At 43.2% G+C, this 25,451-nt stretch overlaps 3 protein-coding genes across 3 annotated transcripts; 2 read left to right on the top strand and 1 right to left on the bottom strand.

Annotated features, from left to right (window-relative positions):
- Nucleotides 1-6,576: 6,576 nt before the first annotated feature.
- LOC121053315 (E3 ubiquitin-protein ligase PUB23-like) lies at nucleotides 6,577-8,144 on the top strand. The gene has a single exon (XM_040520123.1). The coding sequence runs from the start codon at nucleotides 6,677-6,679 to the stop codon at nucleotides 7,895-7,897; it is 1,221 nt and encodes a 406-aa protein (XP_040376057.1). The 5' UTR covers nucleotides 6,577-6,676; the 3' UTR covers nucleotides 7,898-8,144.
- A 309-nt stretch (nucleotides 8,145-8,453) lies between these two features.
- Nucleotides 8,454-14,389, bottom strand: LOC102722641 (transcription factor LHW-like). The gene is made up of 10 exons (XM_006646439.3): nucleotides 14,024-14,389; nucleotides 13,484-13,729; nucleotides 13,314-13,395; nucleotides 12,956-12,997; nucleotides 12,815-12,874; nucleotides 10,739-12,367; nucleotides 10,544-10,645; nucleotides 9,559-9,708; nucleotides 9,344-9,469; nucleotides 8,454-9,160 (listed from the first exon to the last, which is right to left on the bottom strand). Exons 1-10 carry the CDS (start codon nucleotides 14,131-14,133, stop codon nucleotides 8,993-8,995), a joined length of 2,715 nt encoding a protein of 904 aa, XP_006646502.1. The 5' UTR covers nucleotides 14,134-14,389; the 3' UTR covers nucleotides 8,454-8,992.
- Nucleotides 14,390-18,894: 4,505 nt separating this feature from the next.
- Nucleotides 18,895-20,457, top strand: LOC102704375 (putative UDP-rhamnose:rhamnosyltransferase 1). The gene has a single exon (XM_006645009.2). The coding sequence runs from the start codon at nucleotides 18,906-18,908 to the stop codon at nucleotides 20,322-20,324; it is 1,419 nt and encodes a 472-aa protein (XP_006645072.1). The 5' UTR covers nucleotides 18,895-18,905; the 3' UTR covers nucleotides 20,325-20,457.
- The last annotated feature ends 4,994 nt before the right edge of the window (nucleotides 20,458-25,451 follow it).

Here is a 25,451-nt window from a genome sequence, read left to right as displayed (position 1 = left end):
AGTGAAACCAAAGGTACCGGTTAATTGTGTTTTCCATGTAGAGACTACATTTGCGTGATTTTTAATTATCTTTTCAAAATACAAAATGATTTAGGTGGACTTTTGCAGATTTGCAAGGTATCGTGAAGTTATATTTTGGATGCATTGTTGATGGAAGAAATGTATGGTTACATTTTTCGATCAAAAGTATATGATGGTATTTGTTGAAATAATATACTAAAATATGTGGCTATGTGATTTACTAAATCATAAAGAAGGAATATTTTACGTACTAACAAAAAAACCACCAACTGAGCGTACTTACGTGTAAAGAGAAAGATGGAGATCAACAAAGACGAAAGATTTACGTGCTAATATAAATCCACACTAATCAAACACCTATCTACAAAGAAGATTTGCATGACAAATACAATATCTTTATTTTCTCTAGTTCAACAAAAAGTATCTCGAGGTAACGGTACCTCGAGGTACCAAATCGTTTCATATTATTGGATCTAAATGAGTAGTATGTGCAAAGTTAGATCCAACCATCAGAAACGATTTGGTACCACGAGTTACTGGTATCTCGAGATACTTTTTATTATTTTTTATTAGACCGAAACAAACCTCTCAGATTAACGATGACGCTCCACGCCGCGGAGCCCCTACGTGAGAAATTTAACTTTTTGCCACTTTTACGAGCGACCAAAACAGATTTGCCACCGTGAGTCTATGACATATGGACCCTCATGAGTATATGACATGTGACTCTAGTGACAAATCTGTTATGAAAATCTGTAGCGTACGTACCCTCATGCCACTTTCCTTTCTTTGGCGAGCACGTCAGCTAGCACCGGCCCCTTCTTCCCGAGATGAGCGGTCCTCTTCCTCTACCGACGAACACACACATACACAATCATGCCTCCTACCAAAATGAGAAAAAAGTACTTCTCGATACTTTTAATTAACATGGAAGGTATTTACACAAAATACAATTGCTACTCAACTACCTTTATAATTACACAACTTTCATCAATTTTTTTTTAAAAAAACTCTTTCCATACATGTACGGAATAAAATTGTTAATCCGCACGTTAATTATCATTAAGTACCAAAATACAAATTGATAGGTGGCCTGGATGCTTCAAAGTCATCAAACAAACCGATTTTATTGTAGTTTCTAGAAAGCCAAGAGAGCATGAAACAGAAGGGCCGTGTAATGTTGAACATATTACATGAGGGCAAAAGGCAAAAGGAAGACGTTTACTATTTCGAAAGATGCTAGGAAATCATGAACTGTATACGTTTGACATTTTGATGGGAGCGAGTATTAAGTATTTTCAGTATATATACATCATTTGAATATTTGATGCCGTGGCCCCGTAATCCACAGAACCCATACTACAATTTGCAGTGTGTCCAAGATTACGAACCCATCTCGAGAAAAAAACACACACACCAACAAAAAAAAAAACTCATATGCACCAAAAAGTACACGGCCAGTGCAGCGCCGGCGCGTCCACAGCACCGACGTGTACCAGCCTTGGGCCATCCATCGTGACAACGACGCACACTTGAAGAGCAAGGAGACCGGTCAGCTCTTTTCCAGTCTAGCTACCTAGCTGAAAACCAACACGAGTTTTGGGTTTTTCACATGCTCAAACAAACGGTGGTGCCGTTGATGGTGAAAGGTCAATGCCTCGCGCGTTCTCACCACCTAGCTAAGTTCAATTAGCATTTAGCAGCTAAGTATAATTTACTGGGAGTACTGGTCAGATTACCCGCTAACCATTCTGAATTAGCGAAAGGTTAGTTACTTAATTAAGTGGAAATGGCAAAAAGTAAGCGACGTCGGCGTCAGACAAAACAGTTGCACCATCCACCGCACATGCGGCCATTCGCCATTTGGGGTTTCGACGCCCCTAAATTGGGTCAACTCCAATGCCGTGCACTTGAATCAACCTGAATTGGCCAACCATTACCAAGCCAAATTAACACTTAGCTTCCCTTAAAATAATTATAACCTTCCCTTAATTCATAAACAAATTAACACTTAGTTACAGCAGGTCAGTTTGGTTTTAAACTTTCTAAGGCAGCACATGCGCCGAATTTTGATCTTGTACACACTACCGGTGCATTATCACTTGTTTAGTATCAGCCACACAGAAGCATAGTTAAATTAGCTGCGGAAGTTTGATGGAATTAGAATCTTCGTTAGCAGGTCAAACCCTTCTTTTATCGATCGCTGTGGATGATCAATTCCACTGAATAATATTATCGTTGACATTGTGTAAATGTACCGGATGGATCTAGAATTAATCAAAACACGTACGTACACGTACCGGTGACCTGAGGCCATAATGAAGAAGAACATGCAAGGTTAGGGGGAAATGGTCTCTCCTGTGTTCTGATAATAGCCTTAATTAGTTGCAAGTGACAGATATACATCAGATGACATTTTAATTTATTTCTGAATTGAAACTCCATAAATCTACCCCTAGATTTGGCAAAACTGTGGACCAAACTACTGGTTGAACCTAACAATTAGGTCAGTTGACATTTTTTTACTCCTTCACTTACTAATTACATTGGAAACAAAAAAAAATAACCCTAGCTAGTGGTCCAATTAGGGCAGTTCTCAAGTTCCAATTGAAGCTAATCGTTAATCAATTGCTACTATGTAGCCGTTTTGGAACGCTAATTTGGTAGCACTGTAGACTTGGAGTACAATATGTTGGCCTACAAATTAACCTGATGGACAGATTCTGCTTTTCTCATTTTTCACTCTAGTTGCTACAACCGGGGTGGAGTGCTACCAATTCAGTGGATCACGGATCGGTTATAAAGCACATACAGAAAAAAGATCACTTTTCCCCTAAGAAAGCTTTAATGTCACATCGATAAGAAAGATCATGTACATCACCTGAAAGAGGAATCCAGAGAAAGATTCTTAAGATCCATGATTAAAGAAGCTCAAGATGACAGATAAGGCCAGATCATATTGGGGAAAAAAACCCTCAAAATGACAGATAGAAGCTGATCGTATGTTTAGATCAGGTGAGCACTAAAAAAGAATCCAGGAATTAGTTGGTCAAGCACTCAAGGCCTCAATTAGGGCACCTAATCCGAACAGGGGCGCGCACATCTCAAGAGAAACGGAACATGGCAATGCACTGGCAAGGTCAGAGTTCTGAATAAACAAAACGCTAACACTGCAAGAGCCAGCGCTAATCGCTAGGCTTCTGACCAACTCGGTTTTGTTAATTAAATCTCGACAATTTTTCCAGGTCAACCACTCGAGCCTTTTCCCACTCTTCCAATCCATCAACGCATAGGTTACTTTTGCAAAAAGAGGCCTGAGATTGTGTCGATTATGAGAAATGCCCTGATGGTGCTTTCCGAGGGAATTGGAGATTTGGAGTAGATGTCAAAATTTAGAAACGTTGATTAGCAAGCTATTGAGGACTGATAGCTACCGGCTGCGTTCTAAAGTGATGGATGCATAAGCCAATTAGCCACGCAGGGAACAATAAACATAATTATAATTAGTATATGATTAATTAAGAGTTGTTTAAAAAATAAAATAAATTTATTTGATTTTTAAAAATAACTTATATATAGAAAATTTTTGCATGAACCATATCATTTGGTAGTTTAAAAGATGTGGTAATAAAAATCAAGGATTAACTAAGCTAAACATGCTGAAAAGAACAGACCCACTGTCTCTAAGCAAGAACTGTTCGTCTTATATGACGAAAAGGAGCATTTTGTAACTGAGGAGGCGGTGATGAGTTTCTATATAGTTGACATGTCGTTTTCAAATCAAGAAGCTCGTTTATCATTTTCATGCTAGTGGACAATCCATTAGCATATTGGGTAATCAAAGTTAGGTCAAAGACTTCTTTTTATTTTTTGGAAATATTTACAATTAATTAATACTTTGTTGTCTTATTGTAATAGTGCATGCCAATCAAAGATCTCAAATCTCAGCTCTTATCTATTATATATATATATAATAATAGAAAAAAGAGCCCCCACTAGAAATTCCGACATTAATCGAAGAAAAAAAGAAAAAAACCAAACAAACAAACAAAAGGAAAAGGAAGATCAATCGCGTATCAATAAAAAGAAAGAAAAGGAATCGGACAACAACGGCGTGATGATGGTGGCAGTGTTGTTTATAATGCATTATTGTATTACTAGCTGCATATAATTATGTTCTATATATCTCAAGTAGATCTCTAATACACTTGATGTAGCATGTTCATTCTAATGGGCTAGAAACTCCCAGGTAAATCAAAATCAAAGAGAAATCTAATTAAAAGTACAATTTCAGAGTCCATGTTTAATAAAAAAGATCTAATCAGAAATACAATCTTGGAATTTAAAAAAGAAAAATAAAAAAGTCAATGTATAAATATAGTTTAAAAATATCTAAATCTCGGATTAAAATCCATGTTAATTGAAAAGGAATCTAGTTAAAAATACAATTTCATAATTAGAAATAAGAAAAATAATAATAATAAAGAGTCCATGCGTAATAAAAAGAATCAATTAGAAATACAACTTTGGAATTAAAAATAAAAATAATAAAACTAGCCCACATGTAAATACAATTAAAAAATCCAAATTTTGGATTAAAAAATTTAAAATAATTGATATTAAGAGAATAGTCCATTTATAAATATAATTATGAAAATTTCAAGCCCGCCAGAGATAACATGAAGGCTCATTTTTCTAGATGTGATGCTCCGACCACGTATGAATACAAATGATTGGGTTTCTACCTCATATTTTTCCTTATCCGATTTCAAAAGACCTGCTCTTTTATTTTTATTTCTCTTATAGAAGTACTAAGATGTTTTTATTCCAAAAAAATCCAAATCTTAGATCCACGTTATCTCTCACGGGCTAAGTCTGAGATTAATCAAAGAAAAATAAGAAAAAGAAGAGAAAAGAAGATCAATCGGACAAAAGAAGAAAAGATCAATCGCAATTAAACAAGAGAAACAATCACACGGCTAGATCACATGGCTGTTACGATCAACTAGACCATTGCTCTTACGATCAACGAGACCATTACTGTTACGATCAACATATTGAATTCCACCATTGCTGTTATGTCCTACAAATTGGCATAGAGAAAAAAATATTTAGGTTTTCATAAGAGAAAAAAAAGAGAAAAGAATGGTTTCTTTTGAATCGGATAATGAAAATCAAAGAAAGATAATGTTATTTTTTTAGAATCGGATAAGGATAAAAATAATAAAAAGAATTCATGCTTAATAAAGTTTAGAAAAATCTAAATCTAGGATATTTTTTAAAGTAATTGATATTGAGGGAAGAGTACATCATAAATACAATTTGGAAAGATCTAGAATTTTGGTTAGAGATTGGAAAATTAAGAGAAAGTATCCATTTATAAATACAATTTATAAGTATCTAATTGAATTATAAATTAAATATTATCAAGAAAAGAGTTTATGTACAAGTACAGTTTAGAATATAGGTAAATAGGGTTCCATGTAAAAATTATATTTTAGAAAAATTTAAATTCGAACTAAACAAATAAAAAATATTATTATCTAGATAAGAAACCATATATATAGATACGATTTATAACGATGCTAGCACCATACTAGTTTACAGTATTCATCAAGAATAGTTGTACTCAATCTTTAAGCTTCCACTAGAATTTTTGTGAGACATGTATCGGAGAATTAATGCCACCAGAAAGTTAAGCGATCCACAATTTTCTTTCCTGACAATAATAACACATAATAACCTTCGATATCATGGGTGTCCATGTCATGTTCGAACACTTATTATAAATATTAAATATAGACTAATTATAAAACTAATTATAGAAATGTGAGCTAATTTGTGTGACAAATTTTTAAAGGCTAATTAATCCATAATTAGAGCATGTTTATTGTAGCATCACATAGGATAATTATGGATTAATTAGGCTCAGTAGATTCGGCTCGCAAATTATTATAACATTATAAATGAGTTTTATTAATAGTCTACGTTTACTATTTATAACAAGTGTCCAAATATTTGATAGGATAAGAAACTAATATCTCGAACACCCCCTTATGCACAAGAAGAAACCAATTTCACATTGAACTCCCAATTTCCCAGTCATCTTTTACTTTTCCAAACCATAAAAAGTCAGAGGAAACCTTAGCCACGGAACGATCATGATCTCATTAAAACTAAAGTCAACCAAAAAACAAAACCCCACTCAATGTGAGACCGACCCTGCCTTAGTAATTAACTAAAACGAAAGGGACTAAACCGCAAAAGTGGCCTCCCACCACGGACCCAACCGCGAGCAACGAGTTAAACAAAGCGCAGCGTTAGCATGTGATGCGGTGCGTGCGACGCAAGAGCATGTGAACGCCACCACGCGAACTCCCCGCGCCTTAAATTAAAAACCGCGACCAACCCAACGCACAGCTGCACCCTCCGCGACGCGCGCGTCGTCGTCTTCTTCTTCTTCTTCTTCTTCTTCTTCTTCTTCTTCTTCTTCTTCTTCCTACTCTTCTTCTTCTTCCAGCTCTCGTAGCCGCAAGAACAGCTGCGACTCGCGAACGCGCAGTCGCGCGCGCCACCGCCATTCACTCAGTATATATATTCGGGGAGCTGCGGCGCATTCCGGTGAACAGGTGCTTGGTGAGCCGCCGGTGACAGGATGGCAGCGGTGGCGAGCGCGGGGGCGGAGGTGCCGTCCTACTTCGTCTGCCCGATCTCGCTGCAGCTCATGCGCGATCCCGTCACGCTCCCCACGGGGATATCGTACGACCGCGCCGCCATCGCGCGGTGGCTCGCGGCGCCGGCCCGCCGGACGTGCCCCGTCACGCGCCAGCCGCTCGAGCCGGGGCTGGAGCTCACGCCGAACCACACGCTCCGCCGCCTGATCCAGTCGTGGGCGGCGTCCGTCTCCCCCGGGTCGGCGGTGGACGAGGAGGTGGCCGCGCTACGGCCCGTGTCGAGCGACGAGGTGGCGTCGCTCCTGTCCGACGCCGCCGCGGCGCAGGTCGGCGCGCTCAGGAGGCTGCGGGAGCTGGCGGCCGAGTGCGAGGATAGCAGGGCAATGCTGGAGTCTCAGGACGGGGTGTTCGACGTGCTGTCTCGTGTCGTCACCAGCGGCAGCGCTTGCTCGACGGCACGCGAGGAGGCGGTTGGGGTCCTCGCGTCGCTCCGGATCCCGGAGCAGGAGCTGATCGGCGTCGCGACCAGGCACAGCAACCTGGCGGAGTCCCTCACGTCCGTGCTCCGCTCGTCCAACCTCCAGTCCCGGACGCAGGCGGTGCAGCTCGTGAGGACCCTCGCCGACGCGGTCGTCCCGGCATGGGTGATCGGCCTCGACACGGAGCTCCTCGCCGAGTTGGTCGGCGTGGTCCGCGACCGCATCTCGACGCGGGCCACCAAGGCCTCCCTCCACGCGCTCGCCGCGCTCTGCCCGTACGGCCGCCACCGCGTGAAGATCGTGGGCGCCGGCGCGGTGGCCGCGCTGGTGGAGCTGCTGCTGGACGATCCCGAGGGGCGCGTGTGCGAGCTGGCGCTGGCCGTGCTGGACCGGCTGTGCACGTGCGCGGAGGGGCGCGCCGAGCTGGTGGCGCACGCGGTGGGCGTGGCCGTGGTGGGGAAGAAGGTGCTGCGGGTCTCGGAGGCGGCCAGCGAGCGCGCCGTGCGCGTTCTTCGGTCGGTGGCGCGGCACGCGGCGACGCCGGCGGTGCTGCAGGAGATGGCGCAGGGCGGCGTGGTGGGGAAGCTGTGCCTGGCGCTGCGGTCGGAGCAGTGCGGGGTGAAGACCAAGGAGAAGGCGCACGAGGTGCTCAAGCTCCACTCCAGGGTCTGGAGGGCCTCGCCATGCTTGTCTCCTAACTTCTTGGCGCTCTACCCATCATGATGACATTGTTTCTTTCCTTTGTCCATTCTTTCTTTCTTTTGATGCCATTGTTTTCTTCTAAATGTACTTGATCGAGAGGGGAGAGCATGATTGTGCCTAGAGAAGATATGTGCATCTCAACTGAGCTTTTTTTAGGTTGCTCATTTATTCTTTTGAGGATAATCTCATTTCTTTGGTTCTAGAGGCAATTTTCTTGTCTGTCTTCGATCTTGCATGTCAAATTTCAGACAGATCCACGCGGATTCGATTCGCATGATCCAGCTACATACCAGCGCCCGCAACTTAGGATCAAGAATATTGAATTAAGAGGAATGCAATTGGCCAACTTTGACAATAGTTCAATGTTTATGCAAAACCTACGGACATCATGAAGTAGGACCTTTAGAAGAACATGATCTTAAAATTAAGGATTGTTGTGCAATGTAACATGCCACGAAATTGATTTAATTCTTAATCGCCACGAAGTCTACTTCCTGGATAGTTAATCGCCACTGCGTTCTTGCACAAATAGTTTGGACACATCAGTATTAAGAAAAAAAAAATGGCAAGTCAGTCGTTCTAACTTCTACTATCATTCAGGTAATCAGGTGGTACTTGCTGAACATTGAAGAAACGCCGAACTGCAAATACACAACCAAATCCACACAGCCAAAAGGGCACCGATACAACAATTTGGCTACATGGCATATGCGATTTTTCATCAGAATTAACCAATGCAGATATTACAATAGCAGAGAAATCTGCTGCTATCCTAACTCTAAATCTCTAATCATATATGTACTACGTTTCTTACACTCCTGGAGCCTGCCTAAAACAATACAGTTTCCTACGCTAAAGCTTCCCTCGCAAAGACCGGCTGCGAAGTAGTTTAAGGTTAGGAGAAAGCACACATAGTTCTTCCCCACTGACCAGTAACTTGCAACAATGTCAGCCGTGGGGACAGGCAATAAGATACCGGAGTCAGCATGGTAACAAAATTAATGAGCCTGATAGCTGAATCTATGGCAGCTAGAAGAAGTCAGGGAGCAAAGGTCATGGCAGGTGAAACTTGACCCACTCACAGCGCTCCATTTGCTGAAGTATGGTGCATCCGTGTCACAAGCAGTTGGAGAAACCAGTGGCTGGAATGGACGATGGAAAGAAACCATTGGGCGGCAGGCTAATATTCTCAACACCTGCTGACAAAATAGAGCTCCCAGTGCTAGGTTCCAGAAGATGGACAAGAGAGAGAAATATTTCCATCCGAGTTACATCCTTGTTTGCCTGTAGAAAATTTCAAAATTTTTATTAAACTTGTGGTCTGATATACTGCAAAGTCCACACCACTCGCAGCTCCATAATCTAATTACACTAGGATGTGATTTTTGCTTGGTGGTTTTGGTAGAAAAAATGGTAGGCATAAGAACAGACACAAAATTGAAGAGACAAGGAGGAAAGATTTAATACCTCAACAGCAAAGCGTGCCCAAATCTTATCTTTACGAACTTCCATCACACCTTTTAAGATAGTCAACCCCAATCCTCTAATTTGATCAGCTATTTCCAAGAAGATCCCTCTCTCTTTACAAAGCATCTGAATAATACAATGTGTTTGAAGCATCTCTAAGAATTACCGACCAGTAGTATTTACCAGAATTGAGAAAACAGAGAAGTAGCAAATACCTCCACAAGCATTTGACGGGGCGGGCTGAGATCCTCTACTATAATTGGACATGTCATGGATCGCGTACCAACTTCAAAGGCCCATGTGGCACCACCTTCAAAGTTATCTTTCAAGAGCAAGCCTTCTTCCTGAGTCTCCTGACTTACAATCTGCTTGCATGAAACAAGAAAATTTCATATGGATGAGGGTAGTTTTTTAAGTGTATTAAGTGTTCTGTAAATTAATAGGGTATGCATAGTTGGATCACTGTATTTTCAATGTATTCACAGAAATCATTTCAACCGCAAAGTCTGACAAAATGAAATATAAACAATGAAATCTAACTTTATTCTCTATCTGTTTGGGTTAGTTACAAATCTAACGGGATTACTTGAAGTAAACCCCCACAATGTTATATTTCAGGAAATCCATTGAAAGCAATCAAGTTGACTTATGGAGAAAAAAGACTTAGCAGACATCGAAAATTTAAGAAACAATCAATTTCGATCTTTCAGGTAAACTAGTCATGTATCGACAACGTTGGTGGCTTCTAAACAATTTCCATCACATTTCATTATGAACAGAAGATTCCAGGGGACAAACTATGCACTACAGTCCAGCTGAAACTAGATACTGCTGATCTCTGAAACTCTAGATACAGTAGATATCCGATAGGACTATAGGAAAACTGAGCGTTGATCGTGTAATATTGCCTGTCATTTCCTGTATCAATTGTCAGTAGCGTCAAGCTAATGATGAAATGGAACAAAACATATAACATCCAGAATGTAGAGATTGTCAATTTTGGGCTCAGTTCACTGCTATTAAATAACACAGAAAACTACCACATTGTTTCAATCCAATAATGATGAAATAAGAAATATTCCTTCTCAAATGTCTTTCTGCTTCTGTTAATGGCTAGATTTTCATTCTCATGAATGACTTGTTTCTTGTTCAAATAAGCAGTGATACATAACTCAGAATGAGTACTACCATGTAACATACCTTTGATTCCCCAGATTCCTTCAACTTATCAGCATGCTTTGCAACATTTTGCAAGAAAAGCATATGCTTAATGGTCTTCTCCAGTAAAGCATCAATGCTACACTGTTTAATCAAACAGAAATTTAAGTAACAAAAATACAATAAATAATCCACTTTATTCTAAAGGTCAAGGTAGGTATATATAATAGTTGTTACCTTCGCACTGCTAGGTACTATTTCACGAAGCTCCTTTATGCGGTCTTGAATCATTTGGCGATCTTTAGGCCTTGGTCTTGCACTCTCACCTGGTCTAGATCTCTTCCGGTTTGATTTACCGATTTCATCACTCCTTTTACATTGTCCTGCTGAAAGACTATCAGATGCTTGTCCAGTTGAAAGACTATCTGATCCCACATTGTGGTTATTCTCAACCCAGAGCCTTATATGTGATCTGTAACTTTGCTGTGTCTGAGAGCATCCTTCAGATTTATCTATGCTAGGAGATGATTGCCTCAAACCTTCAGCAGGAACTTCACTTTTAATTGTTCCAGGAGAAACACTGGTAAAGTTGCAGAACATTTGCCCTGATGACAGTCCTTTAGTATATGGGTGACAATCAGAATGAAGTGGTCTGTCAAAGCTTGCCACTGAAGAACTACATGAAGCACTGGAGTCCACATTCTGCCTGTGCCCTGTGATTATCTTTGAAACTATTGCATCCAAGAGTTGGTCTGGATCAGCTTCTGTTATCAATCCAGTGAAATCATCATCCACACATCCAATCAGAGACTTAACAGCTTGCTCTGAACCATAAGGCATTGATTCACGATCGTTTGGTTCACTATCATTTGAACCACTTGGCTTCTGCTGAAGTTGCAGTACATCAAACAAATCATTTCCCCCAGTCAACCCTAATGGTATTGGCGATACCAGAAGCTCAGGCACCCCACTTGAATTGGTGGCATTCCTATCTCCTAAAGGGCAAAAGTTGTTCTCTCCAGGGACAGCATTATGAGAAGTATCCGCATGAATCACATTTGAATTGGTGGTAGAACTACCATGGAGATTGCCAAGAAGTGATTGAAAGCAACTTGGATATTGGGTAGAGTCAACAAATGCAGCATCTGGAATTGTGTAAGAACCATCCTGAAGTTTTGTATTATCAACAATGGACATTGTCTGAAATTTTGTGTTCACAGATGTGGCATTGCTTGTCTGACAATCCTGACTCTGCAAATCATCCACCTTATTGAGAATATTTGTTTCACCTGTACAACTTGAAGCAGTGCGGCCTTTTGTTATTTTCATGTTTCCATTACGGCAAGAACCATGTTGTTCTATGCTTATACACTCTCTTCTGACTGAAATGGAGACGTTGGGTTCATTGAGGGGGTTAAAAGCATGTGAAAAGGCATCATTTGATGTTTCAGAATGTGAAACATTATTTTTAGGTAAAACAGCTGATTTATTGTTCTCTGACTGGCTGTTCAAAGTAAAGGTGTTTCCATGGTCGGGTCGGAAGCCACGACAATGTGATGCAGTGGTTACTGAATGACAGAAAGTAGGCCCAGTATAGAAATGTTGTACAGAGTTAAATGACTGAATCGTTGAGGCTGGTGATATCTGATGCCCAAACTGGTGGTTAATCATGTCATCATTATAAGTATTTCCAGAACCAGCAAGGTTTTCCAAGAGTGAAGAGGTAGGCACACCAGGTAACTTGTGAAACGGAGTCTTCATAACCGAATCTTGTACAAAGGAACCATGCGGAACAACTGCAATTGAACTACCCAGTTGCTGAAACAAAGATCTGACATGGTCTACGAATGATGCTTCCTCCATAACCTTTGAAACACAATACAAACCACTGAATTTTGAATTGAGGAAATTAAATAGAAAATAGAAGCAAGGAACAACTTTTGTTATTTCTGATAGCTCATCAGGATAGATAATAAAGGATAGAATAAGACCCCCGCTATAATGTTTATTTTATAAAAAAAAGTTGTGCAGGCACACTGTTGAAAATTAGCAAGAGAACAATTCAAGTTCGCTACAAGTAGGAAACATAAGTGGAAATGCAAAATGATTCAGAACACTATATACTACACATTTATCGGAACAGTCAAATAAATATATAATGAAAACCATAAGTCTTGAACCTCATGATAGAATAAAGTTTTTTTTTTTCGGTAGTATAGGATAGGGTGAGCAAAGTAGAAAAAAATAATTGGAGTTATGCACACAACTAGGAATCAAACACTTCCACAAGACCATAATGAGAAGGTAGCTTACCATTTTTGTGGAGCCAAGCTGAATAACGCCTTGAGGAAGGACAGGGATCACTGCAACTGTCTGTTAAGAAGTAAACATCCTTAGATGAACACACACAGGGAAGCTGACTGTAATAAAGCATGAAAGAAACAGCAGCAACACCTGTATTCCTGCACAAAACTGGTCCTTCATCTCCAGCAATACCTGCATTGAGATGGCAATTAAGGATTTAAGAAAACAAAATTCGAGCTGATTTTCTACAGGAAAACAAAGAAAATGCCACAAATAGAGTTATCAAAGCAAGATGCATTATCTCAAAAGCAAATTAACGGTCATTTGTACACTGAAATTACAACAACTCTTAGTTTCGAATGGTGTAAGCACTGTGCATCATATGTCCAGACCAACTAACTTATGAATCGTTCTCAACATTAGGAGTCCTAAATGTAATTTCAGAAATTAAAGCATATATACTTCAAAATTTGAGCTACACAACAAGAGCAATATCGAAGGCAATTACCTCATCTTCTTCCTCACACTCATCAAGACTGTCGTGAAGGATCCACCGGTGCAACCCCGTCACTGCAGCCTGACCAATCACCCTGGCCAGGTTCAGCAATACCAAACCAAATCACACCACTACCCCGTCGCACCCCAAAAAACAAACGCTAGTAACAAAAACCAAATTACCCTTTTCCCACGACATGAAGCTGCTGTGCCATGGCCTTGTGCACGAGCTCGTCCACCCTGTCCTGACCGTGTCCCGCGGAGCCCTCGGGTGCGTGCCCCTCCCCGCCGCCTCCGCCACCACCACGGCCGGCTCCGCCCCGCAGTGCTGCGGCCTTCTCCTTGAGCAGCAGGTCCATGGCCTCGAAGCCAGAGATCGCCGGCGCGCCGGCCTCCCGTTCGCAGTGCCCATCCCCCCACACCAATTGCCTGCCACACAAAAGCCAAAGACGAAAGTGCAATTCGAACTCAGCTCCAGCCAAATTAATGAACCCGCCATGGGAAGGACCACTTGTCCAACTCATTCGCCGCAGCGAAGGTGCAATTAATGGCATTTATTGCAGTCCTAGGAAGCAAAAAAAAAAAAAAAGGGCGCAGTTCGTTTGCTGCCAATTCCATAGCAGCAGCAGCAACTCCACTACTGGTAGTAACAACTAGCAAGTCGAGTTGAACTGACGCGGAGGAGAGAATTCAGGGGGAGGAGATCAGAATCAGAGCGCTCACAGCTGCGGGGAGTCGGCGGCGCGGGTGGCCCTCCAGAAGACGGCGTAGGACCAACCGACGTCGGCGCAGAGGCTGCGGAGGGAGTCCCGCAGCGGGGTGGCGCCAGCCATGGGATCTAGCGCGCGCGCGCGCGAGCTACCTCCTCGCCGCTCGCTCGCTCGCTCGCTCGCCGGAACCACCACCCCAAGTGATTGCGCGCGTGCCCCAGGGGTTAGCAGCGAGCGGGCTAGGGCTCTCGGCGGGAAGGCGGCATGGGCGGAATCCGAGGGGACCGACCGGGAGCGGGGGAAATTGGTGCTTTTTAGCCGCAGGAAGAGGGGAGGAAGGGAGAGAAGAGGAGGGAGACGGCGTGGTGGTGTGCGTGTGCACTGCGGAGGAGGAAGGAGGGTTTGGCACTGCTTCCTAGGAGAGCACGGCCCACCGCCATCATTCCCTCCACCAGGGGCATTATCGTCCAAAATATAAAGATCATCTTCATCCTTTAGTATTTTAATGTCCTCCTTCAAAAAACAAATCACAATATGATCTTAAACAACTTTGGTAGTAGTACAACTTCAGCACTATGGAGCAAAGATAGATTACTTTTAAAATGTCTCTTTTAAACAAAATGTTATTGTTACGATTTCAAATAAGCTGGAAAGAGATGGGGAGCACAGATGACACCGGCTCACACGCGTATCCACAGCAATGCCATTTGAGGCTCCTGAAAGGTGGCCTTTAGCACTTGATTGTATTATCTCCGGCATATTCTTTTGGGTTTAGTGGCGGCTACAGGATGGCCAGATGGGCCATTTCTACCAGCCATGACCATGAGAGAGGCCATCTACGTAAGGCTGACCCTGACCGTGCGTGCGTGCCAGGGAATGTTGGGGGTGTTGAGATCTGCGGGTTAGCTTAATTTAATTACGCTAGGCCGCAGATTAGGTGTTGCGGCTAACAATTGTATTTGGCGGTAGCCTCCGTCTCTTTTGAGGAGGTTGCAGCCACAGCCAGCGTCGGTCCTTTTTAACTCTCGCTGCTGATGCTAATCTCGGCTGTTTGCGCCTTAAATCAAATCGGGGCTCGCCGTTACCGATGGTTTGGTCGACTTAGGCGGAGGCATAGGGGTATGGATCAATGTCTGGCTGGCTGGGATTACTGCAGATGAGCACGGCTGATCGTTTGGGTTAATTATAGTATATGGGAAGTGGGGGGTTGGGAGGGGTAAAGTTGGAGTAATTTAATTACTGGCTTGACAGGATATTTGAGAATTTTATTGTGATTTTATTTGCCTGTCTCCTTGGGACGAGCCATGTGCCTGAACTAATCTACTCCTAAATCCTAATCCTGTTGTCTTTCTCTCTGAGCCTAATCCTGAATTCCTAATGCCCTTGGAGTCGAAAGTATGAAGTTATGCTGTACCCTTAACGTTTCAAAATATGTGCATGGGCATGTTTGTTGGCCCAGTCCAAGGCAAGACAGGCCCAACCCATCTCATTGCGTTTGACCTCGGCCCACTCCGTTCCTTATATTTCAAGCCCATTATATCGATTTGGGCCTGGCCAGGTACATCCATCGTGTTTTTTAATATGACACCGTTAACTTTTATTTGTGTTTAAATATTTATTTTATTTTAAAAATTATATAATTATCAATTATTTTATTATAATTTAATTTATTATTATATGAGCTTTAAGTAGGACTTATAATTTTGCATATTTGAATAAAACGAACGATCGGTGTAGATAAAAAAGTCAACAACAACATAGAGGGAGTACAATCACATCTGAAATTTAAATATTGTATCAATATACAATTATTTTTATAGTTGTTTATGATTCTAATTGTCTCACCAGTAACTTTTCATTTATTTATTTTTCTATTACCAGCTGAATGCCTGTGTTTTACAAAGGATAAAATATATTATGTTATGTGACCATCTTTTTATATGGAAAATATCCATATCAATTTGATTTTATATGGATATTCATCTAGATTTAATTAATTTTTAATATTACAAAGTTAAGGGGGTAAATTGTAAAAGTGCAATGGGAGTAAGTGGTACCATCACCACTAAAGGCTTTTATGGTAGTAAACATACCTAACCTACCCACTCACATACATCCAACATTATATATTATAGATCATCACCATAACTTTTTACCTTGATATCATTTCGTAACATAAGATATTTTAGCTAGAGTTTGTGAGCCGTGTAATAGGCGACTATTTCGCGCGGTTCGGGGGGCACTTGAAATCTTGAATAAGCCGTCAGCCCTCGGCTGCGTCTTTTATATACTAACCAATCATATATATATATATATATATATATATATATATATATATATATATATATATATATATATATATATATATATATATATATATATATATATATATATATATATATATATGGGGTTAATTATTGAATGTCTTAGAGGGAAATGAATGGTAGTACCACACAATACGAAGAACTATTTATATTTTTTAGGCAACGTCATGGTAATGTAGTAAAATTTATATCTAACTATATATTTTTATAAACATATTAAATATCTTATTCTAAACTTTGGTAAAATATATTTATCGATTTATCCATTTTAAAATTAGACATGACTATATGACACACAATTTTATTGCACAATTATAATTTTACTCTTATAGAATTTCCACTATATAACATTGGATCTGAAATAATTGACAACTCACATTCATTCGAGGTGCATTAAAAATTCATTGGTCTTGCGATATGTCGTCCTGCCGACCTGAGTCTCACAGTGGCGTGAACATGATTGCCCCCCCCCCCCCCCCCCCCACCCACCCACGCGCATAATGTGGAGATAGAAGGGTTGGCCGATCTACGCGCTCTCACCATCAGCAATTCAGCAACCATGCAGATGCATTTCAGCAGCGAGAAGTTGCAGGAAGAGTAGCATTAGCTATTGGGCTATAGGTTGCAAATCACCGTCAACCTTAACCCATCATAGTGATCTACCGCAACACTACCATATAATAATGCTCCCTTTCGTACTAAATATTATTAGTATTTAAGTGTAGTTGTACTACCTTTGATTATTTTTGGAGGAACGCTACGGAACAGGATTCCATCGATGCACGGGACAAATTATGTGAGAAACCGTGTGGAGTCCGCGCGCGGTGGGTGGCCCTGTTCGGCAGGCCCCACGCGGAGAAGCTGGCCGCTGAGCTGCTTAGGTTTGGGCAGAAGATGAGTGTGGCGCCGCCCGGGAGGCCGCCGTGCAGTTCGGCGCCGCGTCGTGTTTGGGTAGCCGCGTGCTCGTCGCCGACTCAACGCGCTCCAGGTCGCGTTGCTTCGGCTTGATGGTACGTACCGCACCTTACATCACACGACCCCAAAGTTTTACGTGTAGACTGCACCAATTAAAACATAGTCAGAATGGTGTAGAACAACGTGGCTACGTGCACATCTTTGCGAGGAGAAAATCCGGTGCCCGTGTACGCCATCGTCTGCCCGCTTCCGCCGACGTCGCGCTACGCGCCACCATGCCGTGCTCTCGCCGCCGCGTGTCGCATACCTCCACCGCCTTCGTGCTCAGATGCGCCTCACATACCAACACGTAGCTGGTACCAGATGATACCACTGGTATGATACCAGTTGGTATCATCTGGTATCATAGCGCTGCGCGACAAGGAAGCTAAAAATTATATAGGTATCGCATGGTACCAGGTGATACCAAGCGATAAAATATGATTCTAAATGGTATCATATGATGTCAACATGTATCAGTAGGTATCATTAGGTATCACTTGATTTCATATGAAAACCTAGATGATATCGATTAGTATCAATAGGTATCAGATGATATCAAAAGATACCGGACCACTGGTATGATACCAGTTGGTATCATCTGGTATCATAGCGCTGCGCGACAGGGGAAGCTCAAAAACATGCATGCATCACATGGTACCAGGTGGTACCAAGCGGTATCATATGGTTCTAAAGTGGTACCATATAATGTCAGCAAGTATCATAGGTATCACTTGATTTCATATGGAAACCTAGATGATACCAATTAGTATCAACAGGTATAAGATGATACCAAAAGATATCGAAAGGTATCAGCATGTATCAATCTATTAGGTTCTAAGTGGTATCGCATAATATTGAAAGTATCAACATGTATCACTTGATATCTAAGGTGTTAGGTTTTAATAACTAAGAAGCGGCGCCAGTGTGGCGAAGATGTCATCGGAGGCTGGGGCCGCATCGCCAGTGTGGGGGATTTGTCCACCGCTGAAGCATTGCCAATGTTGGTTTTTGTCCTATATGAAGAGAACTGTTATGTGGGGTTATGTGCGCGAGATTGTCGGGAGAGGAAGGCTATACAAAGATACCGGTTTATGTTAAATTAAAGATGTCATTAACTATCCCGTACCTGGACGGAATGCCGTCGTAAAGATTTTCTGTTATTTTTTATCTAACATAGTTGGTTTTTTAAATTTATGTTTGATCTTGTTTTATTGAAAATAATATATGGTTATTAATTATTTTGCTGTGATTTAGTATTTTATTATTAAATATACTTTATAATTTTATATGTTTCCATAGAAATTCCATATACGGAAACTAATTAAACGTAGATGTTATATAAAAGGTTTAATGGAGTTAAATAAAAAACGGTGGTTATAGGGGAGTACGTGTCACCACTTTCCTCCGATATTCGATCCCGTGGGGCCACAAGCCCACATCATCCATGACGCAGCTATAAAGATTGATTGGTTTGCTCCCAGTTTGCATACGATCGTTGCCGGTCGGTCTATATGACCAGCTATGCAGCAACCAGTACGGTTGACTAGTACATCAAAAAACACCCTCTCCAATTTGGTTGGAAAATTGTGCTCTCGCCATCACCACGGCCTTCGGATGGACGCCAGCAGCGACAGCATGCACGTGGTGATGCTGCCATGGCTGGCGTTCGGCCACATTCTCCCGTTCGCCGAGCTCGCCAAGCGCGTGGCTCGGCAGGGCCACCGAGTCACGCTCTTCTCCACGCCGAGGAACACGCGCCGGCTCATCGACGTGCCGCCGGCACTCGCGGGGCGCATCCGCGTCGTGGACATCCCGCTCCCGCGCGTCGAGCGCTTGCCGGAGCACGCCGAGGCGACCATCGACCTACCCTCCGACGACCTTCGCCCCTACATGCGCCGGGCCTACGACGACGCCTTCCCCCGTGAGCTGTCGCAGCTGCTGCAGCAGGAGCCGGGCCCGACGAGGCCGGACTGGGTCCTCGCTGACTATGCCGCGTACTGGGCGCCGGCCGCCGCCGCGAGGCACGGCGTGCCGTGCGCGTTCCTCAGCTTGTTCGGCGCCGCGGCGCTATGCTTCTCCGGTCCCGCGGAGGCGCTCATGGGCCGTGGCCCGTACGCCAAGACGGAGCCGGCGCACCTCACCGTCGTCCCCGACTACGTCCCCTTCCCGACCACCGTCGCATTCCGCGGCTACGAGGCACGCGAGCTGTTCAAACCGGGCTTGATCCCGGACGACTCCGGCGTGTCGGAGGGCTACCGGTTCGGTCAGTCCATCGAAGGATGCCAGCTCGTCGCCATCAGGACCAGCAGGGAGTTAGAGCCGGAGTGGCTGGAGCTGCTCGGTGAGCTGTACCAGAAGCCGGTGATACCGGTAGGGATGTTCCCTCCGGCGCCATCGCGAGACGTCTCCGGCCACGAGGAGACATTGCGGTGGCTGGATAGGCAAGCACCAAACTCCGTCGTCTACGCAGCCTTCGGCAGCGAGGTGAAGCTGGTAGCAGAACAGCTGCAGAGGATCGCGCTCGGTCTGGAGGCATCCGGGCTGCCGTTCATCTGGGCATTCAGGACGCCGGCGGACGCCGCCGACGCCGCCGGGTTGCCGGACGGCTTTGAGGAGCGCGTCAACGGTCGGGGAGTCATATGCCGTGGCTGGGTACCTCAGGTCACGTTCTTGGCTCACGGATCAGTCGGTGGGTTCTTGACCCACGCCGGCTGGAACTCCATTGCCGAGGGCCTCGCCAATGGCGTCCGGTTGGTGCTGCTGCCGCTGGTGTTCGAGCAGGGCCTCAATGCCAGGCACCTTGCCGAGAAGAAAATCGCCGTCGAGGTGGCGCGGGATGAGGACGACGGCTCGTTCGCGGCCAAAGACATCGCGGCCGCGCTGAGGAGAGTGATGGTGGAAGAGGAAGGCGAGGAGTTCGGGGTCAAGGTGAAGGAGCTCTCCAAGGTGATCGGAGATGATGAGGTGAACGACCGATACGTACAAGATTTTCTCAGGCGCCTGTCAGAATACAAGATTCAGCGACAAGGATAGTGGCGTTTTCTGTCTGAATGTCGATATGATTTGTGTCGTTTTAGGTCTCATGTAGCGGTATCAAATTCGTGTTCTGAAATTGAATAAATGTTGTGTTTCTTTATGAAAGATGAACAATAAAAGGACATCTAACTTTTTTCATAGCTAATTACTGATATAAACGACGAAATTAAATGGTATAAAGTTGAAAAACTACTATAAAATGACGAGATGATGAACTGAACTCCTCTACTGAAACTTTTTGCAAAATAGAGGGAAACAAAAGTCAATGAATAATCTGAGAATGACATGGAGTAATAAAACTTGCGTCTATCAATTCACTAAAAGATGAAAAAGTAACCATGGATCATAGTCAACCCCTCGGCCATCACCCTGCAATTGTGGGCGCAAGAAGAGCACGGCGAGCAGCCGGTGCGACCGTGCAAGCTCTGGCCCGGTATGACCGTATGAGCGACGGCATCCGCGCGCATTGAGGACCAATCTGCGATTCTTCGGCCATCGACCGACTGCCACGTTCTCATGTGGGCTAGATTCAATATCCTATAATGGACATCGACGCCTAGTTTGGGAGGCCCATAATTGTACCTATTATTGCAGATGGGCCGGATTGAATTTTTGTAGAATAAATTCACTAAAGGTCCCTTAACTTAACGTTGAGTCTATCTAAGATCCCTTGGCCCAAAAACAGAAATGTGTACCCTTAAACTCGTATAAACCATTCAAAAAAGGTCATTCGACAGTATTGATTTAATTTTTGACTGGTTTCGCTGACGTGGCGTATAGTGGGTCCCACACGTCGTTCTTTTCCACTTTTTTTTCCTTCCTTTCTCTTTCTTCACTCCCTTGCTCTCCTCTCTCTGTCTTCTTTCATTCTTCTCTGCTTATCTCCCGTGCTTCTAGCTCGTGGGCGGCTGGGACGCATTTGGCGGCGCGGGCCGAGGTGCGGATGGCGGGCGGGAGGCGACGGCCGGCGGACTGACCCGCGGATGGCACTGTTCACTTGTATGAACTTGTATGGTATGCTGTATTGCTGTGTGTGTATGTATATTCAGCTGCATGCATGCTAGCCATCTGCACTGCACTTCTGCAGCGTGAGTGAAAGTTGGAGACAGACAAACGGCGATGGCCAACTGACTCTTCCACGTGAGGCTCCTAGCTTGTCTACTGCTTCTTGGCCGTGGTCGTGCTAGCCGCCACTGCTACGGGTGGAGAGGTGACAACGACGGCGATGTGTCGGCTGCTAGCATTAATCCAGACTTGCATATTGTTTTAGTCTTGCATGAGTTGCATGTAGATAGACACGTGATATGATCATGTTGATCTACTGAATAAATGCATGTGTTCATGTAAACAGCGGTTCGTCCAAGCTTTGCATGTAGAGTTACTCAGTGCTAGTGATCGGAAGATGCATGTATTGCAGCACAGCTAGCTAGCAACTGAACAAGTCAAGGGAATAAAAAGGATTAGTGGCAAATTAGTTAGCTGCATGCAAGATTAGTGGAGCACGTTGCTGCATGGTTTAGTCAGCTCGGAGGAGCGATTCTTTGCGTATGCGCAGATCGTGTGAGTGAGTGGCTCGTAGTCGTGTGTGCGACCCGGCCGGGCTGTTAGCTGTGTGTGCATGTACGCGAGGCTACATAAGCCATGTAATCATCATCAGTCTGTAAGTGTGTGAGTCACAGATAAAGAAGAGTATAGGCATTCGTTGCCGAGAGAAACTTGTGTGTGTACTTCTGTGTATTTATCTCCAGAGAGTTAGTGTGTGTGCTTGTTGCTTTGTGAGTGTGTTGCTCACGTGCATTTGATCCTTGGCCAAAGCTAACATCGGCACTTTCGTTCATCGAAAAGCTGAGGCAGATCGTCATGCCGTGAGCGGCGGCGGACAGGATCCCTATCGGTGAAGATGACTATTGCGACAGCTAGCGACTCAGCATGGAGGCGAATAATGTGAGGGACTGAGGGGGTTCACGACGGCGCTGCGCAAGTGCGACAACTACATCGAGAACTACATGCGCGGCCACCACTACCGCCGTGACAGGACGGCGCCGTTCTTGCCCGGAGAGGCCCTCGTCCAGTCGTCCTCTCGCATGCGCACTTCGTTGCCGGGGAGATAGCTGCACGGGGGCGGCAAAACATCGCTGGAGGAAGGGCGGAGAAAGCTCGTCGGAGGGAGGTCGTCGTCGTCGACTTATCGTCGCAGCATCACTGGAGGGAGGCCATCCTCTCCGAGAGGAAAGGAAAGAAAAGAATAAGGAGAAAGGAACGAAGAAATGAAGAAATGAAAGAAAATAAAAAAAAACCTACCATGTGGGTCCATCAGACTCCACGTCAGCGAAATTGGATAAAAATTATAATCAATACTGCCATGGGACGTTTTTGAATGGTTTTTATAAGTTTAGGGGTAAACATTTCTGATTTTGGAGTTAAGAGATCTTGGACAGATTTTATGTTAAGTTGAAGGACCATTGGTGGACTTATTCCAATTTTTGTTGAAGGCCATCGGTACTGTCGACTGATTCCAAAAAAAAAAACCGAGCTGCTCTGCACATGTCATGTGTAGAGATAGCAACGAAAAATTCACCGTCGGAAATCACTATCATGTCCATGTCCTCGTGGGGATAATTTTTTCTGTCCATGTCCCCATCAACCATGACGGGGCTATATTTTACCTATCTCTGATCACTACACAAGAAAAATTTCCTCGTGGTTTCCCTGCCCTCATGCTGCACTAGCTGAGGTGTGGGTAAGGCCTGGTCAGCCGACTCGTCCGAGATGCAAGTGCTCCACGCCTCCACAGTCAGGTGAAGTGGATAAGGTTAGTGACTAGAGTATTGCTTTATATACCATGGTTATTAGGTTCCTTTTCTTGCCAACCCATGTATTAAGTCTATATTTGACCCCTCTACAGCGTAAAACGGGTCACCGCGGAGACGGGGATGGGGACAAGGAGTGGTGCATCGTTCCCGGCCCTGCCATCCCCGACAGGGATGAGTTTCGAATCATTTGATTTCCCGTGGATGATAGATCAACCATCCTTGTCCCCTAATGGATAAATTAGCCGCGGGGAATCGGTGATTTGAGTCCCATTACCATCTCTACTCATGTGTGTATATGATGCTGCACAAGGCTCTACTAGGAGATTTCAAAAGAACTATCTTAAAAAACCAGCAATATACACATATTAATGCTACAACATATTTTAATAACATAAAGCAAATATATAAAGGATGGTGGTATATGCTTCAATTAAGAAAGCACACATCTAAAAATAATTACAGGGGTTGAAGGATGAACAGTTGTTCTTCGGGTTTTGAGGGATGACCGAGTTGGCGCTGGCGGCATGAGGATAGAGGAGGGTGGTAGTCAGTGTTGGATGTGAAGGAACCAACACTAGATTGAGAAATAAAATAATAACAGTGGCACGAATTCAGTGGGTAAAGGGGGAAGGAAGGTGAAAGGCAATAGAAAAAGAGTAACCGCTAGGTCTCAAAAAGCCAGTGATACATTAGGAGGTGGGGTGGATAGTGTGGCTGTGTGCCTATGTTTGGAGCGAGATATTTTGATTCTCATACAATTTTGTAGAACCTACATAATCCTGACCATTTTAGGCATTGTTCGGAAGTGCTGAATGAGTTGATTAACCGTTAACTAATACGATTAATAGAGGAATTAGAACACGATTAATTAGATATTAGTTATTAAAAGTTGAAATTGGATTTATTTGCAAGGGGTGTTTGTTTGTCTTTTTCATAGAAAACCAATTTGTATATTTGTAAAAAAAATAATTTGTCAATAAGACGTTTATATACTTATTCTTAGCGATCTAAAAGCTAAGTCTGAAAAATAAACTTCCATGAAAAAACTCTCCAAAATCAACTCTAAATTTAAAGATAAAAATTTAAATTTTGGTTTATAACTATAAACAAACATGAAAAGAATAGGGAGAAGATATCAAGGGGAGTGAAGTAGATGAGACGGAGTATGGTCGATTGTTATATAGCTCTACAGGATCTGAGTGCAATTATGGCCATCTTAGGCCTCGTTCGGAAGTGCTCAAAAGGCTCATTAGCCATTGTCTGGTCCAATTAGCGTATAATTAGTATTAGTTATCAAAAATTATAAAAATGGACTTATTTGCATTTTAAAGAAACTTGTGCATATAATTTTTTAAAAAGAAAATATATCGCTTAGCGACTTAGGAAGTATGCTCACAATGATCTAGGGTCATCCACATGTTCTTAGTGATTTAAAGTAAAGTCTTATAAATAAATTATGATAAAAAATTCTAAATTAACTATAAATTTTATGTTGAAAATTTAAATTTTGGCTTAAGCATAAACATAAGCGAATAGATAAGGCTAGATAGAAAAATATGCGGCATTGAAAAGTGACTAACATTATGAAATTAATATTGATTGATTAATAGCAAACCCCTTCAATTTTTTGGGCACCGATCTCAGCAACTTAAGGACTTGTGAATTATTAGGCACCTGGTTTTCAAGCTTATAAACAGTACAATTTTTTTGACAAAATTTTCTTCGTAGACATTGATTAGAAAGTCTTTTGAAATCAACGCGCTAACTTTCTAATATTTATTTTATTATGTCCGCAAATAATTAATGGTTATAAATTCAGTTCCATAGGTGTTCATGACCTAAAATCCATTAGGAATGCACCTAGGTGGCTGATGAGTCTGAGCGTGTTTGCTTTGCTGACCTCAAAATCGCGCCCGTCTCAGGTATCGCTCTCAGACGTCCAATTTTGCGCACGCGGCTAGATCAACCTGAAGCGAGGGGCTTCAGACCAAGGCAACCACCAAATACTCTCTTTTATCCATGTCCAGTGATATAATGATGTGAAGTCTTTAGAATTACAGTAAGGCCTTTTTATCTCCTTCTGTTTCTGGCTGCTATGGACCCATAGAAATGGGGTCATCTTTGATGCAAAAACGCCTTTCCTTCATCAGCCAATTATGTCAGGTCTTGAGTCCACTACCATTTAGGCGTAAAGACTTTCGAGAGATGATATTCAGCCAAACGTTCAAGCCTGGAATCTGATCTTGAGAGAAGCTTGGAACAGGCTTCCAGACTAACGGCTTTGTCGTAGGGTTCTACAGTTCTTTTGGGC

Source organism: Oryza brachyantha, chromosome 1 (genome assembly GCF_000231095.2).
Source record: "Oryza brachyantha chromosome 1, ObraRS2, whole genome shotgun sequence".
Classification (NCBI taxonomy): Eukaryota; Viridiplantae; Streptophyta; class Magnoliopsida; order Poales; family Poaceae; genus Oryza; species Oryza brachyantha.
This window is presented reverse-complemented; position numbering and strand designations above follow the sequence as displayed.